This window comes from Coffea arabica, chromosome 11e (assembly GCF_036785885.1).
Source record: "Coffea arabica cultivar ET-39 chromosome 11e, Coffea Arabica ET-39 HiFi, whole genome shotgun sequence".
Lineage (NCBI taxonomy): Eukaryota > Viridiplantae > Streptophyta > Magnoliopsida > Gentianales > Rubiaceae > Coffea > Coffea arabica.
In genome coordinates this window covers 62,139,508-62,157,795 of record NC_092331.1, presented here as the reverse complement: position 1 = coordinate 62,157,795, position 18,288 = coordinate 62,139,508, and the positions used below count along the sequence as shown (strand labels likewise).

Sequence of the window (18,288 nt, the reverse complement as noted above, 5' to 3'; positions counted from 1 at the left end):
ACAATCCGAAGTAGCAACCAAACTGGATATTGTATCCAAATTAATATAACCAATTAAAACCATCAAAAAAAAGAGGCATAGGCTTGTCAAAAGTGCATTCCAAGTGGTCATTGACATGGTTCCTATTGAATATGGACCATGAACAAAATAAAACAAAGGTACAGAATATAGAATTCAAAAGTTATAATATTAGTGTCTGCACTTCTGAACAGCTTTTATCCCTTTTTTGTTGGTTCTAACAGAGTATGTTTCTCACGTGCAGCTTTCCGTCCAAATTGAGTGTTATTCTGTCAATTGTCCCTAATTGGCCAAAATTCAAGAACTTTGAGGATGAAATGTATTATTGGTGAAACTTTGAGGACGAAATTGGTCATCAACCCAACCTTTGAGGATGTAAAGTGCATTTTTCCCTGAAAAAAATACACACAAGTTCAACACTACTTGACAAGTTCAGCAAATGGATTTTCATTTATCAAACACTCAAAACATCTGAATGTCTGAAAAAGTTCAGATTCAGCACTTTTTGATGCTATCAAACAGATCCCTAGTGTTCAAGGCACACACGAATACAAATACAAATGTGTGTGCAACTAATAAACAAAATTTGTGTCAAATTTTTTCACCATACTTAAAAATCATTTTCTAGAGAATTAGTTTTATATCATAATAGTACATATGTAGAAAATCCACTAAAATAAAATATATAAATAAGTAATTATTTAATAGTAATTCATAACCATGATTGATAGTTTCTAATTTTAATAAAATTAAGGTTTACTAAATAAGTTGGAAAACAAAATAATAAAAGACACATATTAATTGAAAAAGGATATATTGAAAGTTAGAACTTAGAAACGGGTAGTCATCAAAAGATAGTTTAAGAAAAACATAAAGTGATACAAAAAAAATTTACGCCAACCCATCCATCTCCCTTTATATATAATAGAGTAAAATAGATATTTTAATGTTTTTTCTGTTTCTCGACTTTGAGCATTTTCCTTTCAAACCCTGTACGAAAACGACTTTGGTTCCAAAACCGCTCAAGCCTACTTAAGGCTCAGTTAGAAAGTTAAAAACACTGAAAGGAGTCAAAAGACAACAAACCTATTATGACATATAACTCGATGCCTGGGTTTTGCATTTCTGACGCTTCTGGTACGCATGTAGACCATTTATTTATCCTTTAAAACCTCTACAGAAAAGTATGCTTCCATCACATGCGAGTTGAAGTTTCAGCCAAGTCAGTTGAAACATAGAAAGATCAACCACCCAGACAGTGGCTAAATGAGTACGAAAATTCTTTTCCCGCTCACTATAAAAATGCAGAGGAAGTGAAACTAAAATTCATTTCCATCTCAAGCTATATAAAACTCAGTACGAAATACAACAAAAAGGTACTATTCCACTTCAAGCGCATAGCACCAACCAATACCACCACCACCCACCCTCTATGCTCTCCAAAACAATTGACAACAACAATAATGGGCCCGAAAAGAATTACCAAACTACAAGATCCTCAAATGCAGATGCAGCATCTGCTAGTCAGCGTCAAAGATGTACCGACTCTAATTGTTACAAAATTTTGGACGCCCCTAAACAGTCATTCTTCAACTCTAGAAACTGTAGACAAACAATTGAAGCCGCGCAGTGGACTTGCATCCCTATCTGTCTAGTAAAGAAGCCGGAAGAATATTTCAGGCAAAGCGCAGGGAAGACACTTCATCAATAACTAAATTCTACTCGTCATCTCAAAGACAAAAACTTGCGAAAGCTAATCATCTAAAGAACCATGGCAACCTTCTCCTGGGAGACAAATGAGGAAGGATGAGCAATAAGAGGCTCATAATGGTCACCACCAGCGCCGCACCAACCTGTAAGAGCAAGATTGTAATCATTTATAACTGTACTCCAGACTGTTAAAAGAGTAAAAGAGAGCACATGAATCCATTGAAGATCATGCTCCATCAGGCTACGTGTAGAGTTTTATGTCATTTTTCAACCTTGAAAAGGGCACTAAAAAAGAAGGTGCGATGACATAAACACCTATTTTTAGTTATAATTACCTGTTCCCTTCATGAAAAGAAAAAAAGGGGGTTCACAGATTTCACTCCTTGGCCGATGTGGTAAGAAGAAAACACAATTATCTTCATCAACCATTGCATCTGATCCATGTGCTTGCACCTGTATATGATTGATCAGTAAATAAGCAACATCTCTCACAATTCAACTGCACTGATGGATTCTGAACTTAGGATGCAATTCAAAAATTGAGAACTTTAATGACAACATTGTAGAATTCGGCAAATTGTTATCTATTACAGACTTCAATGCACTTTATACAGCGCAAATAAAGTTAGGAATATGAAAACCAAGAAGAGGATAAGAAGGAAACTGTATTAAAGCAAATTCAAGAAAAAGAACACAGAACAAATAAATATGATGCAAAAGAACACAGAGCTGGTATGTAAAGAAAATTATCCCTTAACACAGACCTGGTCTGTAAAGAACACAGAGCTGTAATCTACTTTCATTCTAACTCCCCAACTAACATTGTCTCATAGGTGCACCATAAATTCTTCATCTCATTTGAACCCTTATTTCCCAACCACCAAATCACAAAGAAAAATCTGGAGCTAGAGGAAATAGAAGGAGATAAAAACAGAGGCATAGATAACGGAGACTTTGAGAACAAGATAGATCACAGCTACAATACATCAGGTCAAATATAAGTATATCTGGTTGTAGGTTCTATAATTTTTACAAGTAACATTAGGACATGATTAAATTTCATCTAATCTTGGCGTCAAAATGTATTTCTGTCCCAAGGAAACACACACTACACTGGATCTCAGCGGATCAGCAGTTCATCAGAACAAGGCCTGAATGTTCAGCAAAGTCAGGAGTTGTGCAACGATGACATAGAATAGAAATACACAGATAGGGGAAGGTTGAAACGCATAAAAGGACAAAAACCTCTTACCACAAAGATCTCTCTTTTGAACTCCGTCGCAAGACACTCTATTGCAATGTCATCTCCAAAAGCAGCAGCATGGCCATCTCTATTCTCATCTACAGTCAGCAAACCCTCATCTGTGTATTGCAAAGTGATAATTTCATATTCATCATCAGGGGAACCAGAGATTGACATGTACTTTGCCCAACTTGAACCATTGTCGACAGCTATACATCTCTCTTTGTAAATAGAATCCGCAGCCAATTCTCTACAATCATCAAGAAGAAAGTACAATCAAGAAACAAGAAGACACACATACATAACAAGTTCAGAAAACTTGAAAGGCAGTCTACAGAACCAGTTATACCCCATCTCATCCTGCAAACAGAATCCATTCTATCCAATTATACAACCAAACAAACAGATAATAAGAAGGAATAGAGTCAACAATGCCAAGTCTGACAAACTAAAAATTTGAATCCTATTCAAAAATCTGTTATTGATTAACAGTAAAAATTAACAGAGATAACATATAGCTCCTCAGACCTTAAATAGTAGCCAGCAAAATTGACAGATAAGTTATTTAAACCAAGAAAAGGAACTCAAGTCCCATCTCAATTCTTATTCAAGCCGAAAATTGAAATAACCATTTTCAAGGGGCAACCCAGGATTGAAATTTATATGTTTTTCCCCATCATTTCTCGCCCCATCACCCAAATTTCTTCTTGAACCCAAGTAGTTCAAGGAAGAAAAAACAGAAACCAAAAACATGAAAGATAAAGCAGGCCACTGGCACAGGCGTCGATACATTACATTCATCTGTTTCCAACTTTCACCTAAGAAGGAAAATAAGGCCACTTACGGCATAAAATTAAAGCGGATAATAAAGAACCCAAAACCAAGAAATGGCCATAGTTTTCCAAAAGATGAAGGAAAACTCTAAAAAATGGAAACAGACCAATATTTAAGACGAGAAAGTAAAGAGAGGTTATTCTTTTAAACAGAAACAAGAAAAGAAACATAAATACGAAATACCTCTGCATCCCAAGCTGTAGTAGCTCATTGATGGCGGAATCAAGACCCAGACGATCTTCTTTCTTAGCCAACAACTTAATCTCCTGAACCACATGGATCCCCCAACCGGACTTCAGATCCGGCGAATACATATGCTTAATTGCCGATTCAATCTTTTCCCTGACCTCATTAGTCGCGGATCCAAGATCCTCCAAGAACCTCCTCACCGTCCTCCGCCTCAACTCCTTTGCCGTTAAAACTGACCCCATGGCCTTCCTCGACGCCGTAAACAAACAATTTCCGTCGGCTTCCACCTCTCCGCCGTGACTTAACCTGAAGACGACCGACATGTTCTGATCCTCTGGATGCTTCCACAAAACCCCTTTTGCCTGCAGCCTCGTCAGGTGCCTTTTCTGCTGCTCCTCTAATCCTGAAACGTCATCCCACGACGTCGTTGTTGTTGGCGGGCCGGCCGTTGACTGGTCAACGAGATCCACCGTTGGAGTTGAAGTTGGGTCTCTCCATGGGATGACCGGTGACGACGCCGTCGAGTCGCAAATTAACTTTCCCATTTCTCAAATCTTTTATGAAAAAAAATGGAAAAATGCAACAAAAATTGGATTTCGAATTTTTTTTTTCTTCTTCGTCAATGGAGACGTTGCAGAGGAGAGAGAGAGGGAAAGAGAAAGAGGAAGATGGAGGAATTAGATTTAACGGGTAGATTTTGACGACGGGGAGGAACTTGGACACGTGGAGGAATCTAACGGAGTTTCGTTTAACGGATCTTTTTCCTGACCGGGGATGGGGGTTGTTGAATGGTTTTCAGGGGCTGAAGCTAACATGAGCCGGGTGAACCAAAAGAGTTGCTTTGACCTGGGACCGGTGGTTTTGCAGGCGTGGCGAAATGTAAGTGGTTGAAAAATTGTAACGTTGTGGGTTGTTTGCGAGGTTGCTGTGGTCCCGGTTTCTGGTTTGTGGCGGGAGCCGGGATGGGCTTCTCATTCTCGGGTGACGTTTTCTCTTATTTATCCAAATTTGACCTCATAAATGGCGAATTTCTCTTATGCATCCTAACTATCTCTATTGAACTCATTAAATAACTCTAGTTTCAATTACCAATAATTTTTAGTAGCAATTAGTAATATTTGTTTGTTTGCATCAACACATTTTTCAATCTATCTTTTTATCTTGCATATATCAAATTAAAAGAAGTGTTATAATATTTTTAGTAGTTTCAATTATCAATATTTACTAACTTCATCAACAATTTTTTTAATTACCTTTTTATTTTGCATATATTACATCAAAAAAATATTATAGTATTTTTGTTAGAAAAATTTATTATTTTCTTAGAAACAAAAATTTGATAAAAGAAAACTAATTTGAAATTAAAAAAAGAGAAGAGAGAAAAAATGAAAAAAAAAACTTACATAGTAGAGGGGGTATTTTTTTTTTTAGGAGGTTAAGTGACACAAAATAAAGCTAAGGGGTAAAGTAAAAAAGAATTAGGATAGACATTTATGGGATAAATTGCAATTAACCCTGTATGTAAACCAAAGCTCAAGCCATGTCCACGTTGACTTTTGTTTTAATTAATTTTTCCCAGGTCAGTGTTGTCTTGGACACCTCTTCCTTAGCTTTCCTTATTTAAAATTTTTATTTGAAAAATTCTCATTATAGTACACATTTCATTCATACAAACATAAACGTAATTATCTATAATTTCTCAATCATCATACTCTCTTATTTTTAATAGCTTACCATTTACCCATTCCCCATCCCATTAATGTTGGTGGATCACATATTCTTTTTTAGACAAGTGCCAAGACAAGAAGAAATTAGGCTGAAAAATGTATCCACTTGCTTTTTGATTGGACCGTTTTTAATAATTTACTCTTCTTTCCTTTTATTTTGGACTTAATTAAGGGATGAAATTATTGGGTATATAACTTGTTTGGAATGCGGAAAATTTTTACGTTTTTCGTAAACACATTTATCAATCATCTTTGTATATCACATACATCAATCCATATTACAAAAACTCTTAAAAATAGCAATCCAAACCGGAAAGATCTACTAGTATTTTTTATCATAAGCAGCTGTCTTATAGTGCACAAAAACACGTACGCGCGCGCTCACATACGAATGTGTATTCTTGTCCTTTTAGAGGAAAAAGTGAGAAATGAGAAAAATTGGCAGTCTAAAGTCTTTATCTAATTTCTCCCCTTCTTACTAGCTCATGATCATCTACAAATAAAAAACATTTTTGACATGAAAGAAATAGTAATTACATTTGGAGTCGGAGTGCTCAGCAAAAATTAGTAGCAGACTTAGGCCTCGAGAGTAACCGACTCTTCTCAATTCTCATCTCCGCTCACATAATAGAGCAGGCATTGGGATTTTCGTCGCTGAACAATTGAGGGGCATAGACAAGTTCAGGGCAGAAATTGGCGTACCATTCTTTCCCACCACTCTTGTTGCAATGCTTCTCAGTCTCGCATTCTTTCCCATTCTTCTTGTCCTCACTTTGTTTTTGCTTTTCTGGTTTAACAATCTCAATCTCAGCATGCTTCCCTGCTCTTTTCTTCACAAACTCCACAAGCTTTTGTGGTTCAATTCCTCCCTTTACAGTCACCATATTCTTCTCCATATTAGGCTCAACAGTTCGTACTCCTGCAAACCATAAATCAACGACACTCTCTCTCAGTTCCAGTTTTAACATTTCAACTGAAAAATTAATGCAAACTGGACAGGCAAAAAGGAAAAGGGTAAAAGAATCCAATTATCAATATACGAAAGTTCAACATACCAGGCATCTTATGGATGCAATGCTTAACATCCTTGGCACAGCCTTCGCAATGCAGGTGCACTTTAAGCACCACTTCAACCCCCTTAGGCTGCACAAACATCCCATTAACAACCAATCAAATTCGATTAAAGTAAAACATGTGATTGAACAAAGATTAACATCTAACTGATGAACACAAAATTTGGACATATTTAGTAAGATTAGCACTAACAACGTAAACCTCTCTTTTCTCTTCTTTCTTTTCTTCTTTCTTGTCCTTTGGCGGAATGGGTGAGATCAACTTAACATATTTGCCGCTTTTTTTCCTGAGCCTCTTTGCCACCTTCGTGGGATCAGCCTTTTCTCCCTTGACAATAACTATATGATTCTTTGAATCCACCTCAATTCCTTCGACACCTACACATTTTCACCCACATTACTAACAGAAAAAGAAGAAAAAAACCATGTATCGATACAGATTCACAAAAGTAATGTGGATCTTTTTTTTTCAATTTACCGTCGTAGCCCCTCAAGCTCTTGACCACAGTTTCCTCACAACCTGGACAATGAATATACACTTGCAGGACAATATTTCCTTTTGGGCTCATATTCTCCTCTTTGCTTTTGACCTCTGAAGTCTCTAAAGAATTGTTCTCTTCTGGATTCTGATCCTTCTCGTTCTTTCTCTGTGCCGAGAAAACAAGTTCAAAATATCAAGAGCTTATATATCTGATATAAATCCACAAAGCCAAAATGTAACACTATAAATGTCAGTACCTCTATGATAGTGGTAATCTACGAGGCTTTTTTTTTTCGAAGAAGAAGAAGAAGAAGGGGGCGGGGGTTGGATTCCAATTTCCAAGTAAACAGGGGAAACTGAAGAGGCAGAAAACTTTAGACTAGCAGTAATGGAGTGCTTGCTATGTGTTAGAATGCAAAAAGAAATAGTGGGAATGAATTAAAAGAGGAAGCTTGGAAATTTTTTTTTTTCCGCCATTTTTTTTCTTTTGGCACTAATTTGTGAACGTTTCTTGTAAGGGAAGTAGAAAGGTCAAGATCACTAATTTGTGAACGTTTCTTTTGGCACTAATTTGTGAAACGTTTCTTGAATAGTTTAGTACCTTCCCCATTTCTCAGTTGCAGGGTGCAAGGCAACTGAGTTGCCGGGAAAGCACTACCGCTGTCTACTGACACGCCTAGTGTCGAGCCATGTATAGCTGCTGCACAAGTTTGTGCTGCGTGGGATTGGAGATTGTTATTTTGTTAGTATTTTGTGATGACATGGCATGTTTTGTCTTTGCCTTCTTTCTAGAATTAGTTTTGGCTTTGGGGGTTGTACTTCTGTAAACAGCTTACCATGGATTTGGATCTACGGTTCTGATGGACATAAGAATGGGATTTGATTCTTGAGTCGGGATGCTGTGGAATTGTGCCACCAGGTAACTTGAGGAGGAAGTAGTACGAAATGCCATTTTGGTTCTTCCCCAAATTATCACTTTTTTTTTTTTCTTTTTCTGTGGTATTTCGCCCCGGGGGCGTGGGTGGGGGGAAGGCCAGGGGGGAGCAAGGAAGAAATTGATGATAATGCTGCTACTGCTAAACGGAGAATGCTGATTTTTCATTATTTCAGCTCATTGATTATAATTAAATGCTCTGCTGTTGTTGGTAAATTATGAAGAAGCGGTTAATCCTTGATACTACCAAACATAGAAGAGATTCATTTCGTGGATGATGATGATGATCCTGATCCTTCAGCTTTGAGTTAAGCCAGCCTTTTGAGCAATGGATACATGGAAACTTGGGAGTACAAAATACTAATGGTACTAATTGATTGATTAAATACGGCTATCCAAATTCCGAATTGGTCGTTAACCTCGGTGACTAATTATGCCTGTATTATTACGGTATGCCTAACAAAGTATACGTTACCAAGTTTCTTGCAATTCTTGTGGAACTAAGGAGATCTATTTTATGGCTAAGAATTGAGCCTTTTGACGGGTAATTAGTACGATCGAGTGCTTAGGCATATACTATAACAGCAGCAGTAACTAAATCAGGAAGATGAGAAAAACCGATGCTCCTCGTCTCCCTGGATGATTACGAACGTTTGAGGGCTGTGTTCCGGTTTGAGTAACAGGCGGCAATAAATTTCTTTGTCATTCTGTCCTTCATTCTTTTACGTTTGTTACCTGTTCAGCAGTATAAGTAAGTCGAACTATATAGTTTTATATTAGACAGGAAAATGAATAGACAGATGATTATTCCGTCTGATGGATTTGATCAATTGGTTTTTTTTTTTTATTTTGTTTGTTTTAACCCTAATCGCTCAAACTGATGATACATAGCAAAAATATTCTACCTATGGAGGAAATAAAGGAGTTCGTTCTCACAATCTTGTGAAGTTTGTATTACTATAAAATTTTTCGATATCTATACATACTATATATAAATAAATAAAGGAAGAGGAAAGTTTTGGTGTAAATAAATTTGTGTCACTTTATATTTTTTCTAAGCTTCTCTTGCTAACCATCTAATACGATCAAATGTCAATAATGGTCATGAATTATTTCTAAATAGCTATCTATTTCGGTGAATTTTTTAATATCTATTGTCAAAAATATGAAAACCAATTCTTCTGAAAAATGATACTACAAAATTACTTAAAATTTTAATAATATTTTTCTATTAATGGCACGCACTGAACACTACTTCGGTGTATTTGGGTTGTAGATTTCAAAAAAAAATTGTTACGTTTTTTCTGAACACATTTTTCAATTACCTTTTTATCTCACATATATCAAATCGTTACAATAATTTTTTTTTTTTATAAAAAAAAAACTAGAAAAATGCCATCCAAATACACCTAAGTTGCTGAAACGAGTCCTTTTTTGATTCACAATGCTACGGCCACACAACAAGGGAGGCTGGATTTTGTTTTTACAATCCCCCCTCTGAGTTTTGTTTGTTTCATTCGTGCGTGGGGTCCAATTGTTAGCGGCACAACAGAGTATTAAGGGAGCAAACGAAACGGTTGAGGCTGCCACGCGTTGTTCAATAACGGACCCACGTGGATCGTAGAACATGTATTCCGCTAACAGCTTACACGTTTCAGTGCTCCGCAGACAACATATGGACTGGACATCAAAACAACTCCTCCTACTCACCAATCATATGATCCTAAATTGCTTCTCAATTTCTCCTCTGATCCCAGTAGCTGCAGTTTTATTAACACTTATTCCTCTGATCCCTCATCCATCCGTCGTGCTGTTAACTTGCGCGGTGAGTAAGTTGGTCTGGAATCTCTATCCCCTTTTGAGAATTACCTGTTTTTATCAATTATATGGAATACTAATATGTTGTTGTGCATCTGTCTTGATATTTGATGTTCCTGTATCTCATAGTTTGCATGAATTTAGTAGTTCTCGTTTATATATATATATATATATATATATATATATATATATGATCTGAGTTTATGAAACACGTCATTGGCTTCTTCTAATTCTTCCTTCTTTCTTTCTTTCTCTTCTTTTTTTTTTCTTTTTTTTTGTAGTAGTAGTAGTAGTAATCATACATGCTGCTGATTTTGTTATGGACCATTTTGATGATACACATTTTTTTTTAAAAAATGTAATCTCTCTCCCTGAAACCATCCGACCAATCTCTCTCCCGTAACGTAACAGCGACATACATTTGATGATGTGTTTGGTGGTAAAATTTTGCTCCTACATTTAACGCCTCGGGTAATACACGAATTGATGGGCTATACATACAGGTTGGTTGGGCTCTGCAGTGCGTTTTACCCCTTTCCTCTTTAAAGCTGAGCCCAAATTTGCCTGCATAGCACAACCATTCCAATATATATATATATATATATATATATATAGAGAGAGAGAGAGAGAGCCATGGGTCCAATATAAATATATATATAGAGAGAGAGAGAGAGAGAGAGAGCCATGTATGATGTACCAAGAGGAAGTATTTTGGATAAAGATAGCACGCCATTGTGTACTTGTGTGTCTAATAAATACTAAGTAGTATCTTTAATTGATGCTTAATGACAGAGATCTCTATACTATACTGCTCCATATTTCTAAGCTAAAACCTTGGCAGTACGTACACTCACAAAAGCGGGGCCTTTTTTCTTCCCCGGCTTCATTTCAAAATGTATGTTTCTACAGCTCCGCAGATCGAAGAGCTCCGAGCCAACACCAACAAGAAGAGCCCTCCTCACTACCTGTATATATGTTTGACCCTCGACTCTTTTGGTGTATATGTTGCCAGACAAGACATGACCTTATATGGTTCTCTGCTGCTGCAACATTTATTATTGTTGATTGTTCCCCGTTTTTCCAGGCCTAGCATAATATTGTTGGTATCCAGAAATGGTAGTCGTTTTGATACGCTTAGAAAAAGCCTTTTTTTTTTTTTAATCTTTTTTAAATTTCTTGTTTCTTTGGCAGGGGTTAATTGCGCGAAGAAATCTACCACCACAGCACACCTTCCAAAAAAAAAAAACATTTTGGTCCGTCTGCAGAATACTAATTGAAAATGTCAGGCCTATCAATTGCAGGGGCTCCCCGTACCGAGCACGATCAAACGACAACAACCATGACCTCCGGCTCCGGAACAAAACATCGCCTACAGCAGGCGCCGAAGCCACTTCCACAGCAACAGCAGCAGGTGGCAGCGGCTGGAGGAGTAATGGGATCCCTCCGTGTCATAGAGCTCCAACTAGTCGCATTTATTATGGTGTTCTCTGCCAGTGGCCTAGTCCCCATCCTTGACATTGTGTATCCCGCATTCACCACTGCTTATCTAATTACACTCTCCCGGTTGGCATTTCCATCCCATGGTAGAACAACTGGGTCGGAGGAGATATTCCGCGGAAGTCGACTTTTCCGAATTTATGTAGTTGTCGGGACTACTGTAGGCCTGTTTTTGCCCTTAGCTTATGTTCTGGGAGGATTTGCAAGAGGGGATGAGCATGCCGTCCGGTCAGCCACCCCTCACCTCTTCTTGCTCTCATTTCAGATACTCACCGAGAACATTATAAGCGGGCTTTCGTTGTTCTCGCCTCCGGTTAGAGCACTAGTCCCCTTGCTTTACACTGTGAGGAGAATTTTCGTCATCATTGATTGGATACATGACGTCTGGCTGAACAAAACTTTGCCTGCAAATGCTGAATTCCGGGTAATTAATTGCGCAAAGCAATTTTGTGGCTTTTGATTAATTATTAAATTAGTGGTAAGCAAGTCGAGCAGTGCATTGATCATAAACTCAACTCATGCATAGGTGTGTTTAATTGCGTCGGAGACTATTTGGGGAAAAAGATTATTTCAAAACAATACCGTAACACCTTTTTTTTATGAATGTAATTGAAAATTGTGTTTATGGTGCAAGTTAAATAGTAGTATTTTGTTGTGATCCTGACAAGTTGCGTTGCGTTGCGTTGATTGCTTGTTTCAGGACATCGCATGGTTTTGGTTCGGAAGGGGCCTGGCGGCTGCAAATTTTGTGTATTTCTTCGTCAATCTCTTTTGTTTTCTTATCCCTCGTTTTCTTCCGAGGGCATTCGAGAGGTATTTCAAGGAGAGGGATGAAATACATTCGAAGATTGAAGAAGACAAGCGTTCAGCTGCAATGAACAGATCGCAGCAGGCGGACGGCAAAAAGGCAGACTGAATAAGAGTAGTAGTGGTATAATACTCCTACTTAATGAGTTTCTTCCTTCCTGTTATTGGGACTCGTTTGTTCCTTCCACTTCCCACCCTCCGCCAATGACTGACTTCCTCTTTTCTTTTCTCACTTCTGAAACTAAAGAACTCCTGTGTATTCCAAATTCCCACTTGAATCGGTTGTGTTTCTTTTGTCAACTTTTTTGGTACTATTGGATTTTAATCTGTTGGCTTCGCTGATATTAGTGATCTCAAGATGCAAGGTAAATAGGTAATGCCATGAAACTTGTCTCCCATCCCATCAAAACGTGTTGTACTTCTGTATATCAAGCAGGCGGCACACATACGCGCTTGGTCTCTTCTCTGGTGTTCTGTGAATTGTGATAACGGATGGCAATTATGATCCCTTTCTTTTGGACTATGATGCAGGCAGAGTACGTGCATGTAGGTCTTGATATTTTTGGAGTCACGGATTATAATTTATACTTAAAACCACTTTTAGCACTTCACGAGTTTCCCAGGATAATATCTTCCAAAACCAACCATATTATTAAATTGATCTCGACTCAATTTTTCTTTTTCCTTTTTTCTTTTTTTTAGAAAAAAAGAAAAAAGACAACATCCATCCTAGGGTGTTAATGAATCGAGCCGCTCGCGATCGCTCGAGTACGAGCTCGGTCAATATCGAGCTCGAGCTCAAAAACATTAAGGTCAGCTCGTACTCGAGCTCGGTCAATATCGAACTCGAGCTCGAGCTCAAAAACATTAAGGTCGTTGGCTTGCGAGCGGCTCACGAAATCAATTTTATTTTTTTTATTTTTTATTTTAATAGTAAAATTACACATATATCCCTAATATTTTATTATTTATTAAAAAATAATTATTTTATTCATTTTTAAAAATAAATAATTATTTTTTATTTTTTAAAAAATAAATTTATTATTATTTTTTATTTTTTAAACTCAGAGTTCGAGCTCGAGCTCGACACATTTTGAGCTCGTCGAGCTCGAGCTCGAATTCGAGCTTCACACAATTAATTGGAGGCGCAATTCGATTAGACCAAAGTTCGACTCGATTCGGCTCATTTGCACCCCTAGTCCATCCTCAGCCCCGATGGTATTCAAGTTTTTGATCGAAGGGTTGCAATGTGCATATTGCAACAAGTATTTTAGGCTTTGGTTGGGCACATACGATACGCTTGATAAATTGTACCCAGAAAAATAGCTTCAAATGGAATTTTTTTTTTCAAAAATAGCTACCTAGGATTAACTTCCTATTGCAGACGGGCTACGAGTGCCTAAATGCCAGTGGCTGTACAAAAAGGGCAGAAGATATGTGTGGTGATTTCTCAATTTACCACCACGACAATTTGAGTGTGCGTAAATATGATACAACTGTAATTGCAATGGACCGCCCATTTATTCGGCTGAGAGCACAGTAATCAGTGATGCTAAACGCAGCGCCAAAACCAAATAGTCAGTTGGATTTGCTTTTAGGGTTAATTACATATACTTCCCCTGGAGGAAAAATTGAGAAAAATTGGCAGTCTAAAGTCTTTATCTAATTTCTCCCCTTCTTACTAGCTCATGATCATCTACAAATAAAAAACATTATTGACATGAAAGAAATAGCAATTACATTTAGAGCTGGAGTGCTCAGCAAAAATTAGTAGCAGACTTAGGCCTCGATAGTAATCGACTCTTCTCTCACATAATAGAGCAGGCATTGGGATTTTCGGTACATATACATGTTTTAAAGTTCAACTTTGAATAAATATCCGAATCATTTAAAGTTCAACTTTGAATAAAACTCTATAAAAAAAAAAATCTTTTTCGCTACATGAATATGTTTTTTGGAATTAATATGCTTTTTTAGCCTCCAATTCTCCGGTGGGCAATTTTGACTTTTCCCAATTTCTATTAGACTAAAATAACGGAGGTGAGTGTCATGGGGTATTAGCAATTGCCTTTTGGGTAAACCTGTGGAATTACCTTAGATTCTGGATGTGTGTGTTTATTATTTACTGGTGAAAAGAGTGTCATGGGATATTCATTATTTGGCCAAACTATAGGGTTTGTTTGGTAATATGAACAAAATATTTGAGAGGTAAATGTAATTAATCCTTGTTTTTATGACTTTATCCCACTCATCGGTGGTGGTGGTAATCAATGCTTTTTTCTGTCCCTGCTAAATGTTGCCCACCAATTCCTGGCAAACCACTGGGCCAATGGCTCAGTCGCCACCAGGGAGGGGCTTAAGTCCCTCATTGGGCTGTAGGTACCTGCAGCAAAAAAAAATTTAAGAATTGTGTTAAAGCACTCCCTTGATTTAGTTGGAATGCATCGTTACTGACAAAAAATAAAAAATAAAAATTCCTGGCAAGCCGCTGGCCCAAATCCCCCACCCGACCTAACTTTTTATTTGCGTTGGTTTTGCTTTTTTTGTTTGTTATTTTTTTTATTTAAAAGAGCTATCGCTCCAACAGTCATTATATGCCATCAAATTTGCAATCTTTGTCTAATTCAACTTAGTTGGGAAGGGTTTGATTGGATTGGATAGTAAATTAGGAAGAGTTATAAATAAGAGATTCTAAATTCATATTTTTTGTCTTGTTTGGATTGTAATTTTTTTGGAGTTTTTGTAGAAAATATATTATAGCGATTTGGTATATGTGAGGTAAAAAGGTGATTAAAAAATGTGTTTATGAAAAATATAAAAAAATTTTGATGAAAAAATGGCTTTCCAAACAAGATTATTAACTTAGAAGTAAACTTAACTTCTGACACGTTATCCCACCCATATAGTTTTCTTAAAAAATACCCAAAAACAATCATGTGAGCATAATACACTTCCACAATACACTTCAAAACTTATTATAACATAAGTTCAGAACACATTTTAGTTCAGAACAAATGAAACCTCTTTGTTTCTTCAATTTGCAAGTTTCTTTATATTTCCGTGGACATTCCTTCCTCACTTGTCCGGCTTTTTAATGCACGCCAACTTTAACTTCTTGACCTCAAATAACCTAAAAAATAGTTAGCAAAGAAATTAAAAGAGACAAAAGCTAACGAAAACTAAAGAGTGCTACACTAGCCTATTACTATCATGAATGCAACGCAGGATCGGAACTTGGGACTATTTGGAGTTGTGATAACTTAATAAAAAATAAGTGTTTTACCTAATAAAATTTTTAATAAAAGCACTTATTAAGTGTTCAAATACTCTTAAGTATATTATTTGAATTACATATTTTAATATATACTTATTTTATTGAATAGTATGTAATTTTAAATTTTTAAATATACTTATATCTTTATTTACTTCATAATATAGGATAAAATAATTAAATTTAATATTTTATTTTTAAAACACAAAAATTATTCTAAAAACATCCGTTTGGGATACTTTGCTGTAACAGAGTTTTTAGAATATTTTTAGAAAATACTTTGAAATATTTAAGAGTAGAAGAGTTTCTAGAATATATTTTGAGATATTTTTTAAAATGTTAAAAAAATTAAAACTGATTTTTAGATTACCTTTTAAAGTACTTTTTAAAAATTTTTATTCTATTTAAAAAATTAATTTTTGAAAAACACTCAAAAAAACAGGGATCCAAACTTTGGCTGCTTTCAACAAAAAAAAAAAAAAAAAATCCACTCCTAGTTTCATTGAATGATACTCATCAAACGCTTCAACAGTACGCTTTTAGCACCGAAAAGTGTAACATTTTTTTACCAACCAAGCCCCGGTCCAAACCTAACACTATATAAGAAATTGTAGCCCCTCGATCGCCCAGGACCCCCCATCCTTCTCGTTTCTCTCTCTGGTCTACCGTGGCCATCAAGAAAATCAAACCCTACCTTCCTCCAGCATCCCCGAACCCCTCCCCTATCCCAACCCCTCTCCCCCTTCCCACCACAAAACCCCTCAATCCCCCAACCCAAAAAGCCTTTCTCTCTCTACATAGCCCTTTTACCATCTATGACCATATCGTTTCCCTGATACCCTTTAGATCTTTTTTGGCCAAAAAAGAGAGAAATGTGAAAATGCGGAACAAGGGTAAAGTCCATCCTTCCCCATCATCTTCTTCCTCCTCTTCGTCTCATTCTTCCCACCACAACAACAAAGATGCTTTATCTGTTCTAAAACTCTTGCCTGCTGCTATTCTTGCTATAGCAGCAGTCCTTTCTCTCGAGGACCGCGAAGTATTGGCTTACATGATCACTAGGTCCATCAAGACTACCAACCCATCAGCTCTTCTCGATGAAAAATCCAAGAAAAACTCCAAAAAATCAGCAAATACCGGTGCCCACCTCCACAAAAGTACTCCTTTGTTTGACTGCGAGTGCTTTGATTGTTACACTAGCTACTGGTTTAGGTGGGATTCTTCACCTAACCGGGAGCTTATCCACCAAGCCATTGAAGCCTTCGAGGAGCACTTGAATAACGGCGAGCAGTCCAAGAAGGGGAAGAACAAGAGAAGAGACAAAATGGGCCGGCGTGGGACTCAGAAATTAGTGGATTTTCCGCTGCCCGAAACAGGAAATGGATCGCCGGAGATTCAAGAGAGTAGCTCTTCTGTGCCGCAAGATGAGGCTTTCTCGCCGGAGTCATCAGCTGGGGTACTGGTGCCTGAGAGTGGAGATACTGGTGAAGCGGCAGCGGCGGCCTTGATAGTTGTAAAAGAGGAGGAGGAGGATGTGGTGACGGAGACTGCGCCGGAGACGGCTTTAATTGTGAGAGGAGCGGCGCCGGCGAGTAACCACAAAGGACTAGCTAGAAAAGTGTTGCCGGATGTGTTGGGACTGCTGAATTCGCGTTTATGGAGTCTTTGGAGTCCGAATGTATAAAGAAAAGAAAAAGGAGGAGGAAGAAAATTCTACTTTTTTCCTATTATTATTATTTCGAGGAAAAGGAAATGTGGTAGGCAAAATTCCTTCTCGAGTATATAAAAATTTTCGGACTTTAGTAAAAAGATGCTTCTCCTTTCTTCACGAGCCATTTGTTTATTCTCTTGTCAAATACTACTACTACTACACAAGAATCTGAGCTAAAGTGGTGTATTCTTGGGCTGGCCAAGAATCATTTTCCCGGTTGCAAATGGAAATGTGGCTGAATTCTCTTTTCTGTTTTTCTCCGCAGGAAATTTCAAGTTTTAGCTGCTACTGCTTCTCAAGTAATCAATATATTATTATTATTATTAGTGCTTGCTACTTAGGTGGACAACTTCTTCATGGACTCTGCTTAGGTGGGTGCTTGCATACCTATTTTCAGTCCTTCCTTCCTTCTTGTACATTATTGAAGTCTTTGCTTAGTAGCTAAGCATTGTGAGAAGACATATGTACTTTTGATGGGCCAATGAAATGTGACATTTCTGTGCTTCTCCTATCCCTTTGCGAGTCAGTATTACATATGATGGATTATTTTATTTGGTGGCCAAAAGAAAAAAAAAGTAATATTATGTATGGCTAGTTTGGGGGGTTGAGGATAGATTAGGAAAGAAGAGAAAAGAAAGGGTAAAAAAAGAAGAGAGGAGATTTTAATATTTTGGGAGTTTAAGATAGAAATGGGATGATCAATTTTGGATACATAGATGTCATGAAAATTTTAGTTTGAAGCCATTCAAGAACAGAGTTGGTATTTTAAAAAACTGTACAAAGCTTTCTCCAGCTTTTCAGCCAAATCCGGTCATAATAAATCTGCCCAATTTCGGCCCCTCTTTCCTTCTTCCTCCTGTTCTGAAGGAACTCGCAAATAAAGGAAAAGTTATAAATACTAATATTTTTTTAAATTTGTGTTTTTTTTTTTGTCCCCTTGGCGCACACAACAGTTTGGGTGTAGAATCATACAGT

The 18,288-nt window shown here is 37.2% G+C and overlaps 4 protein-coding genes across 5 annotated transcripts; 2 read left to right on the top strand and 2 right to left on the bottom strand.

Moving 5' to 3' along the window:
• Window positions 1-1,321: 1,321 nt before the first annotated feature.
• LOC113719656 (uncharacterized) lies at window positions 1,322-4,744 on the bottom strand. The gene is made up of 4 exons (XM_027244912.2): window positions 3,989-4,744; window positions 2,981-3,221; window positions 2,064-2,181; window positions 1,322-1,871 (listed from the first exon to the last, which is right to left on the bottom strand). Exons 1-4 carry the CDS (start codon window positions 4,537-4,539, stop codon window positions 1,780-1,782), a joined length of 1,002 nt encoding a protein of 333 aa, XP_027100713.1. The 5' UTR covers window positions 4,540-4,744; the 3' UTR covers window positions 1,322-1,779.
• A 1,565-nt stretch (window positions 4,745-6,309) lies between these two features.
• Window positions 6,310-7,939, bottom strand: LOC113718658 (heavy metal-associated isoprenylated plant protein 8-like). Its single transcript, XM_072073030.1, has 5 exons — window positions 7,533-7,939; window positions 7,273-7,441; window positions 6,988-7,172; window positions 6,777-6,864; window positions 6,310-6,640 (listed from the first exon to the last, which is right to left on the bottom strand). The coding sequence occupies exons 2-5, from the start codon at window positions 7,361-7,363 to the stop codon at window positions 6,342-6,344; spliced, it is 663 nt and encodes a 220-aa protein (XP_071929131.1). The 5' UTR covers window positions 7,364-7,441; window positions 7,533-7,939; the 3' UTR covers window positions 6,310-6,341.
• A 1,937-nt stretch (window positions 7,940-9,876) lies between these two features.
• On the top strand, window positions 9,877-12,631 carry LOC113718923 (uncharacterized). Of its 2 annotated transcripts, none has more exons than XM_027243855.2 (3): window positions 9,877-10,034; window positions 11,219-11,948; window positions 12,225-12,631. In XM_027243855.2, the coding sequence occupies exons 2-3, from the start codon at window positions 11,307-11,309 to the stop codon at window positions 12,438-12,440; spliced, it is 858 nt and encodes a 285-aa protein (XP_027099656.1). In that variant the 5' UTR covers window positions 9,877-10,034; window positions 11,219-11,306; the 3' UTR covers window positions 12,441-12,631. The 2 variants fall into 2 exon arrangements, with proteins under 2 accessions (XP_027099656.1, XP_071928633.1); XM_072072532.1 differs by having other exon boundaries at window positions 9,884-10,038.
• Window positions 12,632-16,235: 3,604 nt separating this feature from the next.
• On the top strand, window positions 16,236-17,824 carry LOC113717616 (uncharacterized). Its single transcript, XM_027242382.2, has one exon. It carries the CDS (start codon window positions 16,483-16,485, stop codon window positions 17,284-17,286), a length of 804 nt encoding a protein of 267 aa, XP_027098183.1. The 5' UTR covers window positions 16,236-16,482; the 3' UTR covers window positions 17,287-17,824.
• The last annotated feature ends 464 nt before the right edge of the window (window positions 17,825-18,288 follow it).

Bases quoted from the DNA above. Each gene is read 5' to 3' on its own strand.
- LOC113719656 (XM_027244912.2), bottom strand. From the start codon at position 4,539: ATGGGAAAGTTAATTTGCGACTCGACGGCGTCGTCACCGGTCATCCCA. The intron at 3,222-3,988 runs GTATTTCGTATT...TGATGATTGTAG, and splicing joins CTACAGCTTGGGATGCAGAG to AGAATTGGCTGCGGATTCTA. The intron at 1,872-2,063 runs GTAATTATAACT...TTGCTCTTACAG, and splicing joins TCTTTTCATGAAGGGAACAG to GTTGGTGCGGCGCTGGTGGT.
- LOC113718658 (XM_072073030.1), bottom strand. From the start codon at position 7,363: ATGAGCCCAAAAGGAAATATTGTCCTGCAAGTGTATATTCATTGTCCA. The intron at 7,173-7,272 runs GTAAATTGAAAA...GAAAATGTGTAG, and splicing joins GAGCTTGAGGGGCTACGACG to GTGTCGAAGGAATTGAGGTG. The intron at 6,865-6,987 runs GTTAGTGCTAAT...ATGTTTGTGCAG, and splicing joins AGAAAAGAGAGGTTTACGTT to CCTAAGGGGGTTGAAGTGGT.
- LOC113718923 (XM_027243855.2), top strand. From the start codon at position 11,307: ATGTCAGGCCTATCAATTGCAGGGGCTCCCCGTACCGAGCACGATCAA. The intron at 11,949-12,224 runs GTAATTAATTGC...TGCTTGTTTCAG, and splicing joins CTGCAAATGCTGAATTCCGG to GACATCGCATGGTTTTGGTT.
- LOC113717616 (XM_027242382.2), top strand. From the start codon at position 16,483: ATGCGGAACAAGGGTAAAGTCCATCCTTCCCCATCATCTTCTTCCTCC.